Source organism: Centruroides sculpturatus, unplaced genomic scaffold (assembly GCF_000671375.1).
Source record: "Centruroides sculpturatus isolate CEXI.00-Female unplaced genomic scaffold, Cexi_2.0 scaffold288, whole genome shotgun sequence".
Lineage (NCBI taxonomy): Eukaryota > Metazoa > Arthropoda > Arachnida > Scorpiones > Buthidae > Centruroides > Centruroides sculpturatus.
Genome location: NW_019384547.1, coordinates 16,899 through 32,482, shown reverse-complemented (window position 1 = coordinate 32,482; position 15,584 = coordinate 16,899). Strand labels below are relative to the sequence as shown.

The following is a 15,584-nucleotide window of genomic DNA, read 5'->3' as shown; positions in this document are numbered from 1 at the left end:
AAAAATTTGTGGCTGGAATCATGGCTGAGTCTAATTATTTGTGTTTGTAAATTTAAAGTAATTTTTGACTTCTACATTTAAATTTTTTTAAAGCTGAAATATGTAATGATGATTGAAAAACATATTAATGCTTATAAGAAAAAGGAAGTAATATATAAAAAATTTAACTGTAATGGAAGAATGAAAATGTTAGAATAATCATAAAATATATATAGTAGACTTGATATCAAAGTTAGTTTTAATTACATTCATAATTTTTCTCCCTATTACAGAGTTTTCAAAAAGTATTCCTAAAGGTAGTTGAAATTTCAAATGAAATTTATCATCATCATAATGCTCAAAATAGAAAAAATGCTGAATGCTGGAGATTTATTAGAAGAGTACATACAAAAAATTTGAATAATTGCTCCTGTGACATATGAACTGATGATAATTTTAATTCATGTTGCTAGAGAAATTTCAAAAAAGTTTGGTGATAAATAGGAAAAACAAAGTACTTTTCACAAACATTTTATGGATAATTAATGAAATTTCAAAATTTCTGCTATTGATAGTTATCATAGTGGACAGTGACAACGAAACATTGACTCATTGTTTTCATCAGGAGACCTCAAAAAATTATGCATCCAGGAAAACAATAGGTGTAGAGGGCCTATATAAAATTTTTTTAAATGTTCATGTACCTCAATTAATTTACTCAATCAAAAATCAATGTTATTGATTTTTCTCTCATTTTCAAGCACAATTTGCATTGCTCCTTTTTTAAAAAATCATTAATCTTCATTTGTTTAGTAATGCCTTTTTTTTTCAAACTGAAAAATAAACTTTCAATACAGTAGAGCGTCGATTTTCCGAAAGTCAATCATTCGAAAGAATTCCAGTCGGCAAATTTAAATTTTTGCCAGTGCTGTGGCGCTTCAATCTTTGGCTATGTCTTGGGCTACTCAAATATTTTACGTTTTTGATACTAAATTAACATCTGAACTATAATTTTTTATTATTTTTATATTTTTCAATATATTTATTTTGTTTGTACAAACTAAAAAAATAATTTTTAACNGACGATTACGCCACTGTTTATGTTCGTTCGCGCAGTTTTCGATGAGTCATATCATTCTTAACTTGGACGGAAATGAAATTTGTTACAACGTTGCACTTAGTCTTTCATATTTGTTGTTAGTAATTTAAAAGACATTTTGAAACACATACGGAACAATAATAACTTTTTAAAATATAACAACACAAAAATGAAAAGGGAACTCGGGTACATTTATCGAGAGCCGCATGTGGCTCGCGAGCCGCAGGTTGGCCACCCCTGGTATATACCATAATCACTCCTATGGAATCATTTATATATTAGAAATCCCATGGAGTGGTTCACAGAATAGCTTCCATTAGAGTATTTGTAAATCAGGCTATATCACACTCCTTTCTCATGATGGATAAAAGTGCAGAAATCCAGAAGCTCTGTATAGCATAAAAGCATGGGTTTCCTAAGAATTTAATTTACATCAAGAAACAGCCTATAAGTAAAGGTAGTAGTGCTATAAAAAAAAATTATGGTTAAATGAAAAGGATTAAAAAGGCAGGAATAATATTAGTAACAGGCAAAGCAGCAGCAACTTTAGTACAGTTGTCCCTTGATAATCCATCAGGTATGGGACCAAAGGTGTGTCAGATTACCAAAAGTGTCCGGATTACCGAAAATAATTACATATTTCGCATTGTTTTTCTAGCAGTAACTTACAATATTCTCTACTCCAACTGTTCGAACAGAACTGCTCACATAAAACACACGAAATGTGTGTCATCGAGTAAGAATTGGATGGGGAGATTCACATTGCGACATGCTTCTGTGCAAGCAGACACGTAACGGGGACAGTTACCTTGACGGGAGGTGCGTCGGACTACTGAGCATGTCGGATTAAAAAACGTCGGACTATAGAGGGACAACTGTAGTAACTTAACACTGGAACTGCAACAACAGTCATTTGACTTCTATTTACTTATTTGCTAACTTAATCAAGTTTCTCACAGGAATCTGAAATTTTTTGATTTCCTGAATTTGAATGTTTTGCATTACCATAGAATTTTATCTTGATAAAATCAAGGGGTCTTGAGATATAAAAGTCTTTACTTATAACCATGGAAAGCAGTCATTTTGACTGCTGATTTATTCTTTTGTTTTATTACTTTTTCTTTACCTGTCTACTTATAAATTGTGAATATTAACACTTATTTCTATGTGAATGTTTCTACTAGTCTTGGTTTTCTGGGTTCTTTGTTAGAATAACTTTTCACTTCAGTCTCATTTGGAATTATTCATGTAGTGTGTAACACAAAAATGAATGATTGATTTGATTATCATCTGCTTACTGGAGATGAAATCACAAATATATTAGAAAATTTTGGAATATGAATTGAAAATGAATATATGGATGGCATTCATAATCTATCAAAAAGTGATAATGAATATGTCCCATTCAACAAAATTGATGCTAAACAGGATTGCAGTGAGAGTGATAGTGAAGAATATAGCATCTGATATTGCCTAATTGAGAATGAACCAACATCAACCTCTCTAAAAGATGTATAATACATAATTTACTGTATTTTTAAAGTATACTGATTCTTACTGATATATTAGATATAACTTACATGAAATATTTGATTATAAAATAATTTTTCATAGTAAACTATGGAATAATAATATAGCTATCATTGCTTGCTTTTTTCATGCTAAAAAACCTGCTTTTATGTATGCACAGGTACTGTTAGTGATACACAGCAACAAGGAAACTCCCATGGAGTAGTTTTCAGTGCTTGACTTTTTGTTATACAAAGTATATGTAGTTCCCCCAATTTAAAGGGACCTATAATACAATCTCTTGAAATTATATAATGTAGAATGTTATTGTTTTGATACAACTATGAAATAAAATCAATTTTAAATTGTAAAACACATTCTATGGAATAGTAGTCATTTTGACTGCTGTCAGGTTCTAAGTATAAAAGTCTTGAAGTCCTAGTATTAAGTAAGGAAACATCATTTTACTCTAGATTCATTCATTCATTCTTATTTACTTTGTACTGTCAAGTACATTCCTGGCCCAGCATGGAGCATTACCAGGAGATGAACAATATATATACATTACAATATATATTCGTAGAGAAAATTAAATAACATTAAGTTGTAGTAATGGTAAATAAAAAAAATATAAAAAAATAAATAAAAAAATAAAATAAAAATAAATAGATAAGATTGTTGAGGGACATTGATAGGATGATCACAATTTAACTATTAACATTTACATACATATAGAGTTATTATAATATAAATTTACTTTTGATATTTAATGAATATATATTTAATTAATAAATATCTTGGTGATTGAGTACTTATAGATTAAGAAGGTGAACAGAAATAACTGTTTCAGGTCTCAAGAACATAATTCTCAGCCTGAGTAGTTAGAACTTGGATTGACATATGTTTTTGCCGCTTCAAGATGGAATGAAGTTGGGCAACAACACATTCCTTAAGCAGGGTATCTTGGGCAGAGTATTATTAAAAAGCAAATTATAGGTAACACATCACCTCTGTAGAGCAGGACGATTCGAATGCATGTCTGAGATATCACAAGATACCATTGGCACAGCACTTCCAGGCACTAAATACACAGATATAAAAAAACAATCAACGCACAGGGTACGGCACATGAAGAAGAACATCATCCCACGTAGAGAAAATGTGTAGAAGTTTTCTTTTTACAAACACTTCCATTAGAACAACATCATAGAAAGATGGTTCACACATAATCAGACCATGATGATCAGAACCCTTGTTGTATATAACATACAGTAGTATTGCTTTCAGGATGCAAACTTTGAGAATAGTGCAAACTCTGTAGATATTATTCAATAAGGCACAATACTTACCTATAGCACGTAGCCTTATTCTTGAGCACAATTTCATGGTAGTTCCATTAGTACAGTACATCCAAGGCACTGCGATTAGGACAATGAACACGACGGGTGATTGACGCATAGGAAAGCAGAGCACTTCGATCAGGACAACACTGCCGAAAGATGGTTCACAGACACCAATTAATAATGATCAAAATATAACTGGATGAAGATTGGCACTAGTGATTTGCTCCTCATTTCCAAATCACACTCCCTGTGAGTTGGAAATGTTATTCTCTAAAGATATAAAGTAGGCTATATAGTTGGCAAATGCACAAGGTGAATCAATTTGAAGAACACAAATTTTCACAGAAAATGTGGAACATGTCCAGAAACACGATCATTCAATTGAAATATTATCGTTCAGACACATCGTAGACAAGTTGATGAGATTGCAAATGTAGTTTTATTGTTATATTATTTGATGTGTTATTTTAGAGATACTTTTAGCAAGTCTGGTGAAGGCATTATAAACTTCAAGAGATGTCCATATGTCTGATAATTGGCAGGGCCAGTTAATTCCTAGTTGATTTAGTAGTGATTTTAGCTCTATTCGTTCACGATCAAATAGTATGCAATCATAAAAATAATGTTTGGAACCATCTGCCACAAGACAAGTAGGACATTGGTCAGAGTTTCTATCAGTGAACCTAACAAGATATGAAGCGTATTTGCCATGATTGGTGAACAGCTGCGTGGTGTAGTAGGTGGGTGAATACCACTGTATCATGAAAAATTTACAGAGGTCAGGAATGTATTCATGAGTGATATGATGATCATTGCGATCCCATTCAATTTGCCATAAATGAAGAGCATGTTCTCAAAGTATACGGCGCAAAGTACGTTGACTATATTTATTATAGGCAATAGGAGCAGTGATGTCATTAGCTGCAGATTTTGCCAAGAGATCAGCCTTTTCGTTGCCTAACGTTCCCTGATGCGCTCTGATCAATGTGATAGCAAAAGTACAGTTGGAAAACCACATAAGATGTCTGATTTCCTCTGCAAGTGGATGTAGTTTTGAGTTGTTAATTAAATTGCAAGCGGATAAAGAGTCAGTGTGGATATGAACTGAAATATTATTATAATTACTGTTTATCCAATAGATGCTCATTTTAATAGCGAAAAGTTCTGCCTGAAACACTGTGCAGTGGTCATCAAGACGATAAGTCTGATTGTATATTTCGTGATCTTGCCTGAAGACAACAAAACTACACCCCACCGAATCGTTAATTCTTGAGCCATCAGAATATATATCCACATCAGCATAGTTATTGCTTTCAAAAGTGTAATTTAAGGGAATACCAGGGGTGAGAGGTGTCACAGTAAGGAGAGTTCCATTCAACGTTATTGTGTAATATCGTTCTAGAGTATGTCATAATATTTTCACCCCATTTGGCTTGTTGCAATTTCTCTTTCATCATAACTGTTAGGTCTATTGGTAGTTTTTTCGCAATAACTTATAAGGATTGATTGCTTGCAGTTCAAAATGCCTTGGTTATGAGTAGAAGTAGAATGCCTTGGTTATGAGTAGAAGTAGAATGCCTTGGTTATGCATCTTTGCAATGAGACTAGTTTCCTTTTAGTATGTACCTTATGAGTGGCCCATCCCCAAGTTCCACATGCATATGTAATGATAGGAATATATATACTGTCATAAATAATGGACATTGCGTCTGCAGATAGTCCCCAGTTCTTCTGGCTACTTGTGCAAAAGCTTGAAGTATAAATCCTGTACGGTTAGAGATATATTCCACGTGTTTATTCCACGAGAGTCGGAAGTCAAGTATAACACCCAGGTATTTGAGAGTTTTTTCAACTTTGATTGTGTTGTTATTCATTTTAACGTGTGGTGGTCTGAGGTAAAGGTTGTGTTTACCTGGTTTGTTGAAAACAATACCTCTGGTCTTTAAAGGATTGAAGTTAAGTTTGTGTTTATTTCCCCATGTGTAAATCTGCTGTAACAGGTTGTTGCCTTTGTACTCAAGGTCAGACCTTGATCGACCTCCTAGCAGCATTATGACGTTGTCAGCATAAGCAAAGGAATCTGTTTGTCCGAGGGTTTCTTTAAGGAAGGCATCAAAAGTGATATTCCAAAGCAGGGATCCACAGACAGACCCCTGCAGGCAACCTCTTGTAATGATTTTATTCACCTGATGATGTCCATACTGTATAGTTGCAGTATGCTCATTTAAATAATCCTGAAATAGTTGTAGGATGTTACAAGGACATTTTAACTTTCGCAATTGATGTGTAATAAATGGCCACCAAGCAGAGTCAAATGCTTTAGATATGTCTAAGCTCACTCCAAGAACATATTTGTTGCCATCAAGTAAATGTTTAACTGTATTAACCATAGATTCAATTGCTTCCTCGGCCGATCATTGTGGCCGAAAGCCATACTGTTTATTGCTTGGGCATTTATTATGCTCAACATGCCAGTTGAGCCTGTTGGTCATCAACCATTCGAGTATCTTATCCAATATGGGTAGAAGGGAAATTGGTTGCATATCACTTGAAGAGCCTGATTTTGGGACAGGGACAATCCGTGCGTGTTTCCATGCACAAGGAAAAATTGCATGGTGTAGACAGGCATTATATAAATTAAATAAGTGTTGCGGAATTAGATCCCACAGTTTGAGTGCAATTTCATTAGTAATTTCGTCAGGGCCCGGAGCTTTGCCTTTTTTTTGAGATAACAGAAGGCCTGTTGAATTTCCTCATATTTGAATTGTGGAATGTCTATTGTATCATCTAAATCGCTAAATTCAGCACGAATAGAATGTTGCCAGTCTGTGTCACCCTCTGGATCGTCATCAGGACAGAAGGCATCCAGTTGGGCTGTTAACGTTTGGATAAGAGTAGGTGGGTTAGAATCTTCAGTACTTAAGTCCGTTATAATTTTTGTTTTTCTCCGTTTATTGCTGCACATTTTTGTTATGAATCCCCATCGGTTCTTAGATGTATTAGTACAAAATTCGTGCCAGCTGCGCATTTTCTCAGCTTTTATGGCTTCATTGTAGAGTTTTTGACTACAGAGATAGGCCTCTTTATGTGCAGTTCGTGCAGCATTATCCCTGCATCTCTGATATGTCTTTCTGAGTTTTCTTGTATATTTCTGTTTTACTCTAGCTATACCTTTCTATTTTACTCTAGCTATCAAAATGTCCCTTACAATCATGACCATGCTATGTAATGACAAAAACAGTATGGCGATACTAACAAAATCAGGAATTTTTGCCGCTCACTAGTAGTTAAGTGGATAAAACCGTTGAATCACTCATGAGTTTGTGCCTCTCCAACAGGTTGGAGAGGCACAAACCTGTTGTAATAATGGGGTTTTCTTGTATTAAATGTAATAATGGGGCTTTCTTCATGTTAGTAACAGTTAAAAAGGGGCCAGTTTCCCATAAAAGATCTCCCAGGAGCCATTCCTCTTTGACAGATTGCCTATGTGTCACTTTTCTATCTACAAATAAAACAATGAAAACAAAGTAATTTATGCTATAAAACTCAGAATAACCAAAATTTTTATTGTATAGGTTCTACTGCCTATCAGAATCAGAATATTTTTAATTTAGGCAAATCTGCCATAAGAGTATCAGAATAAAAGAATATTAGTCAATAAGCTTTATGCAGTATATGTTTAGTAGTACTCTGACTCAATGGACCTAGGACCATGCTGCCACAGTTTTCTGGGATTCTATGATAAGCTGGTTTAGCTCTTATCATAGAGTAGGATTTCTAATAATAATTCTAGAGCAGTTATATATCTACTGCTTTCTAAGTACAGTACATGAAGGTTATTAATGCCAATGATACAATAACTATTAGTGATATTTGGAAACTAGTCTTAAATACTATTGACATCATGTGCATAGTAAATAAATTATCATCATATTTTGAGTAAAATTCAACATTCTGTTTATAAATTTTCTATTATAAAGTTGCATTCATTTAATTTATTAAATTAAATGTTTATAATATGTTTATCGTCATGATGTATAACATAATTCCAATTTTATAGCATTGGTTAGATTTCATTTCATTCTATATTCAATTTGATATTAAAGATTCATAGATTTCATAGGATTTGTGGCTGAACTTAATTCAAGAGGAATTGAAAACATATCTGAAAGTAACTTAATAAATAAACTTAGGTTTTCTGAATAAGCAAATTTGAAATAAATGTAATTTTTGCTAATATTATATGAATAATAAGATTTTTTGTTGAAAAGAAAAATAATAGGGTATTATCAACAACAAAATCAAAAATTGTTATATAATACTTTAAAATTATTTTGCGTTTCTGATACTTTAAACCTCATTGAATAATGAACTTAATACATTGAAAAAATTAATACACAATTAAGACTATACAAATGAATCTTTTGATGTTTTTTCTTACACCTCAGGAAAATAACATATACCTCTGCAATAAGACTGTTATTTTCCTGAGGTGTAAGAAAGGATATTGAAAGACTGATTTGTATATTTTTTCTTATTGTGATTATGATTGTGTATTTTTTCTTAATTTTACAATTATTACATACAAATCTTAATTTTACAATTATAGTCTTGGCCATTTTATCAAATGCATAATATATTGAGTTTACATATATATATATATATATATGTATATANTCGTAAGAAAAACTATCATGAATAATAATTCCAAATATTTATATTGTAGCAAAGCAGTCTTTTCACATATTTCCATTCATTTGGTTTTAATTTTTGTTTTAGTGGGTGATGAATATCATAAGTTTCTCCTTTTTAAGAGATAAAAATGTATTGAGTGAAATTTTAGAAAAACTAGATAAGAAAACGAAAAATATTTAGAGTCCTTCACATAATACCACCCGATTAAATGAAAATAATCTCCATAATTGATTTCAAACTCGGGATAAAATGTATTTTTGTGTAGCATTGGAAGTGTGTTTTGTATGTTATGTCTTTTAATATTTTTCCGCAATCATACAAGTCGATGGACACTTGTATTGCTGAAGTAATTAACTTTTCCTTCCATGTTTAAGACAGTTTTCTTATTATCTGGCATTGTTTTACAGTTAATACAGGAGTTTGTAAAAAGGGAAAAGTTTAGTTTTATAATAGTTAATGATAATGGAACAATTAGCGATGTAAGTAACAAATTATACAATTGGTTTGAGCAATGTGCAGGAGTTACGAAAGAAATTTGTGTAAAAAAGAATAAAAAGGATTTGTGAATGTTTAAGGTGATAACTTTTGGATTGAAATTTTATAAATTTACTAAATATGAGAAGAATGACTGATATTAACTTTAAACATCCTGGCAGTTGTATAATTGTTGAACCTTCGAAATGTTTTTATTAACGTAGATTTTTAACCTACGTTGATAAAAAGTTTATTTACTGTGAAATTTACGAAAAGACTGTGAATTTACTGTTCTTTCTAGAAGAATAAGACAGTGTTTTGGTTTCATGTATGGTTTACCTGCTTATGTACAAGGATGGAATTTAGTTAATAGAATTTAATATTTATCATGTATACTAGTACTTTATAAATTAACAGGACTTATTATACTGGATTTATGGATGTATAAATTTAGTCTTACAGATCAAAAAAATATATTTTTTATTTAGTTGGCTTGTTGTTGTGGGAGTGCTGCATGTGGTTTATGCTGTTCTGCTTGTCCATCATGCAAGAATTCAACCTCTACACGTATTATGTATGCTGTAATGTTGCTATTGACAACTATAGTCGCTTGCATCATGTTGTCACCATCATTGACAGAGACATTACAAAAAGTAAGTGTAAGATATATTTCAGTAATTTGTGTTTATGCAATTTTCTTCAAAACATTTTAATTTTAAATTATGGTAATGATAAATCATATCAATACATTATTAATGTTTTCACTTGTAATGTTTAGAATTTCAATTTTGAAATGTATTTGACTATAATAATTTCTAGTTTAATTTTCAGCAATGACTACATTGTTTGCATAATACAGTATGGTCTTGGTTTACATAGAAAATTATATATTAGCAAATGCTTCATAAAATGAAACTCTCATAAATTTGTGCTCCATACCAAGTATTCCCAAATAATTATTGGACACTTACGTTTTAAGTGCATTTACTGAATTTCACAATAAAAATAGTTATAGACAGCTTGCATTAATGGTCAGAATTATCCTTGTGTTGCCAATGGTTAATTTAACCATTTACCATCTGCAAAAAATATGAATCCATATATATCACTCTTATATAAAACAAGATTGTATTGTAGTTTTGGGACAAAACTAAACTTTTGATAATTAATTATATTCATTTATGAAGAAGTTGATACTCTGTTTGAAGATTATTGATGCTATTTTGAGAAAACTTTTTAATAATTAATATGAATGAAATGCTAATAATAAAAGACAATTTTTCTGATAATTTCAATTTGGAAGATCTAAATGTTATACTTTTTCACTAACTGGGAAAGTAAATAATAAAATGAACACACTAAGCGTATATTTTTCTTAGCAGAATGGTGAAAAAATTAACACGAAACAAGCACTTTTGGTCTCTTTCTAAAACCTGCTTCAGGTTGATGAAATTACTTCAATTTTCAAATATGGAATGCACAGAAGAAAATATTCATATAAATTTTAATTAAAATTTTTAATCAGTGGTGTCTCCACTCTTAGTAGTATAAGTTTTCTGTAATGTTGTATTATATAGACCTGTCATGTATGGGGAAATTTGGTTTTTTTCTTCAGAGTTGATACATGTTTCCTGCTTTTCTTGCTGGTTTAATATCATTTTCTCTAGCATATATTGAAAGTGCAGTGGATTGCCTTAAATAGAACACAAATTGGCTATATAAAATAAAAAGTAATTCACTACCTTTTCAATATATGCTAATGAAAACAATATTCAAGTTGACTTACAACAAGCGAGATTAATTATAAAACAAACAAAATGAAACATCTCAAGATTTTGGAGTTGCTAGTATATTTAAAGCTGAAAAACGGAACATATATCAACTTTAAAGAAGAAAAAAAATTTTCCATGCATAGCAGGCACTATATGATAGAATGTTTTAATTGATGTAATAAGTCTTTTTTGAAAAATTTGAATTTATATGAATATTTCTTTTATGCATTCCATCTTTGAAAATAGTTGTTTGTGTTTTCTTCCATCCTGCTGAGAGAAATATAAAGTTAGTGTGGTCATTATTTTAATTTGGAAAACTTTTTATTATATTTTAAGCATGAGTTAAAAAGGTTTGATTATTATATTTTTTTACAATTTTATTCACAGTATATATAAACTCATTAATATTTTCTTATTTGCAGTATAGGTATCCCTCGTACAACACAGTTTCACTCTAACACAGTTTGAAAGTTGACAACATTACTTTCAGTTTTGCTCTAATGTGGTTTTGGAAATCTTTCATACAGAATTTCAAAATTATTAAATATAAACTTTATTTTATATTTTTTCAATTCAAGTAAGCATGCATATTGTCTCAAATTTGCCCACAGATTTTAGAATATTGAAATGTTCAAATTATTTCATCAGGTTTACTTTTTAATGAAAACAAGGAAGAAGAAAAATTTGTCCTGGCCTTCCTATCAACCAAGTGTCATTGTCATTGCTTTCAGACTTTACCCCTTAATACCATCACTGTGTTTTGTTTTTATAGATCAATCTTTGTATTTAGTAAAGTTATTTTAAACATTTTTAGATAAGTGCTATTAAACTTTTTTTAACTGTGTATGTAAGCAATCATTCATAAAATTATGAATTTTATGAATGATTTGAACAATTCAGTATTCAAACACAAATTCTGGAAGAAAATTTGCTTGGCTTGACTGAGCAAACACAACTTGCTAGAACAAATTTTCGATTAATAACATATTTTTATTTTATCACTCATAAAAAAAATTTTTATGCTAAAAATAAAAAAAATATGAAATTGTTACTGATGCTTCTGATCAAGATTGACAAAAAAACTGAGATGACAACAATACTTTGTAAAAAGAAAATGCCCTATGATTAACTAAAATTAATAGTAACACATGTTACAATACTTTTAATTGTGATAGTTAATTAATTATTGATTGCTTTAATAAACATTTCTCTTAAGCTGTTGTCACACCATGAGATTTCCAGCCATGCAGGTGACCACAACTGCAATAAGCACGAGTCGCATGCATCACACATTGTTTGCTGGTGTTGCAACTTGAAACATGTGACCCTATAATAAATAAACCAATAAAATTACAGTAGCTTGTTTTAGACTTCTTTCATGAGTTTAGCTGTATTTAAAACAATATTGTCATTACCAAACTAAAAACAATCAGCATTTTATATCTAGAAATCTAAAAATGGTACAATCAATACCGAGACTTTCACTTATCTCACGCCATGCCTGCACTCTTTTATCCTTTTTTCGATAAAATGAATTAAAATCTCACAGGCATTCGTGAGACTGAATTAATCTTGATTCTGTTAAACTATCCATCATCTTGCTTTCCACCAGTATTTTCTAACTACAGTATTTTCAATGTTGCCACTGTATGGCATGGCAAATAGATGTTTGCTCATTGAATGCACATTTGCAATCGGCACGAGTATAACAAACTTTTTGTTTCTTGTTGTGGTTGCAGTCACACTGGTTTTCAAAGGGGGTTTACTAGTTAACAAGAACAGCCATCATGGTTGCAATTGCCTGTGTGGCTGGAAATCTCATGGTGTGACCACAGCTTTAGTAATGAAAAAGTATACTTTTGCTAACTTCTGGGATGTAAACCTGTTTTGCATTAGTCCTTTATTTCATATAGCATAGATTTGCATCACATGGCACTTTTTTTGAAATGTATCTACCATGTTATGAGGGATACTTGTATTTTCAAATAAGTTTTTACATTCTTGATATAATCACATCAGAAATAATTTCCAAACTCACCATTATTATTTTCTAATAAATTTATTAGAACAGTATAATTTTACCTTTCTCCTGGAAAATTTTATTTAAAATCATCAGAAAACGTTTTTCAGCTCTATTTATGAGCCTTTCAGGTGTTCTATCTTTCTGTTTAGAATAACCCAAATGCTTTCAAATCAAATTTTTGCTACAACCCATTTTATGAAAGGAATTACGGGATAATGGATTTGGCAGCTTTAACTTCATTTTGTGTTAAATTTTTTTCTCTCTCCTTTTATTAGGATTTAAAAAACTAAATAAATAAATTTGGCTATGATATAACTTATCTTTGGAACTGCTGCTGATTTGATATGCTTTTAAACTTTTATTATTTATTTTAACAGGTACCATTCTGTAAAAACAGTACTCTACTTAGTCAAACTGTTGATTGCGATAAAGCTGTTGGATACCTTGCGGTTTATAGAATATGTTTTGCATTGACACTATTTTTCGTTTTATTTGCAATAATGATGATTGGTGTGAAATCTTCTAAAGATGCAAGAGCAGGAATTCAAAATGGGTATGATGACATGTTTTTTTATAGAGTAATTTTTAACTAATTTTTGTAAAATATTATTTGTTGTAAATTAGTTACATTTATTATACAATTTGTGTGTTTTAAGACATTTTTACTAAAAGATAGTTAATTCTTTCCTATTATCACACAAATCTGTAAGAAATTTCAATTATGAATGGAATTAATATTTTTAATTGCAGTCTACCTGTTCATATAAATTAACAAAAATGAATTTATCTGATTTTTCCCTACAAAATATTACAAAATTATAATGTTTAATAGGTAATAAAATATCACAATGAATTGAGTATAAGACAGAAAATAAATTTTAGAAATTTCGTAATATTCTGTCTGGATTTAAATTTTGTGTGTGTAGCAATCTTGTATTGTTATTTTTTTAAGAGAAGTTTGTTCCAGCTGTAATTACTGATTATTCTTGCTGTATTCCAAGTTGAAAGTTGTAATAGCTATACAAATGATTTTTCAGCAGCTCTGTATCTGTTCTTTATATATATTAAATGCAAAATGTTCTGCCACTGCCACACGTAAATAACATAAATTTAAAAATTACAGTCAACCCCTCTATAACACTGTTGTTTATTCCGTTTTATATGAATTCCATGTTGTACAAGTCACTTAGATTTTACAAATAGGTGTGCAGGGCTGTGAATGGCTCACGTATTTGTAAAATCTAAGTGACTCATACAACATGGAATTCATATAAAACGGAATAATCAACAGTGTTATAGAGGGGAGTCGACTGTAATTTGATTTACAATTTTTGAAAATTTCAAAACAACTTTTTTAAACTTTTTTAAAACATTGTTTTAATTTTCAATTGGTTTGATTTTAATTAATTAATTTTGATTTNCTATTTCCTTTAAATTTATCTTATTTAGGATTGAAAAAATAAAATAGATAATTTCTCACAGGCATTTGTAATAAGCAAGTCAACATTATGTGGCAGTTTTTGATGAGATCTTTTCAATATTGTCATCAGCCGTATGCACTTTGCCATCAAATTTTATTGCTGCTGCTATTAATAATCTTGTAATTTTTTTTGCCTAGTAGCTGGTGTGATATGAGGTTCTCTCATAGAAAGTTGTTTTAGCATTAATCACATGATGTATCCAATGAAATCTTTCTTCTTTTAGGCATCATAATGTGCATATATTGGATACACTAAATTATCCGGTAAGGTTTATTACAACCTGTTTCTTTCTAGGACTTCTAGACAAGCCTTCTGTACCCTATTATTAGATTCTTCAAGGGCAAGACCTTGGAGAGGCTACTGACAGGATACAGAATAGGATACTTGCACTGACCCATTAAATTGTCTGGGTCTTGGCATGTCACTCAGATGGTTTGCAGGCATCTTTGATTTCTTACAACATGCCTGATTCTTCTGCACATTCTTCTTTGTCTATTCTATATACAGTCAACTCGTGTTAATACAAATTCCTTGGGGAATAATAGTTAATATGAATTGTCAATAAAGAAACTAATAGTTTTTAGGTTGAAGGTCAAGGTTAAATAATTTTATGAAGTTAACACTATGGAATTAAAATCTCTAAATTATGATACAGTCGACCCCCCCTATAATGTGCGTTCCTATAACGGAAATTCCTATAACGTAGAGAAAAAATTGTAGCAACATACGTATAAAGGAGCTCCTAAAACGTCGTCGCCGACTCGTTTCGCGATAAGATTGATAGAATCTGGACCAATAGTGGATGAGCAGCCGAACTACTTTCCTCTGCCCTGCGCCACGCTACGGAGTGGCTAAATTGAGTTTGCTATCGTCTGTACAGTATTATATATAAATTATATATAAATTAGGTACTGTACATATAATTATATATTAATTATATATAAATTAGGTACTGTATATATAATTATATACTAACTTATTGTAACTTTATTATAATTAAATATATAATTTCCGCCGTCTAGCGTGGCACCATGCTACGGAGATTTTAGGCAATAAGTTGAGTTTATCGTCTGTACAGTATGTAAATTAGGTACCGTAAGTCTAATACAGCACTAATTTTATACATTTCTTGTGAAAGAAACACTTCTTATTCAACGGCCATAAAAATTATTTATATTAATGATGTCTCCAAAGGTCAAGTTATTTTTC

At 30.8% G+C, this 15,584-nt stretch overlaps 1 protein-coding gene across 2 annotated transcripts in view; it reads left to right on the top strand.

The window, feature by feature from the left end:
• Positions 1–15,584, top strand: part of LOC111623535 (probable serine incorporator) — a 36,168-nt gene that overhangs the window by 4,247 nt on the left and 16,337 nt on the right. For both annotated transcript variants that reach the window (XM_023366140.1, XM_023366139.1), the window contains exons 2-3: positions 9,588–9,752; positions 13,272–13,447. In XM_023366140.1, the coding sequence (XP_023221908.1) occupies positions 9,588–9,752; positions 13,272–13,447 (341 nt within the window). The remainder of the gene's footprint in view (positions 1–9,587; positions 9,753–13,271; positions 13,448–15,584) is intronic.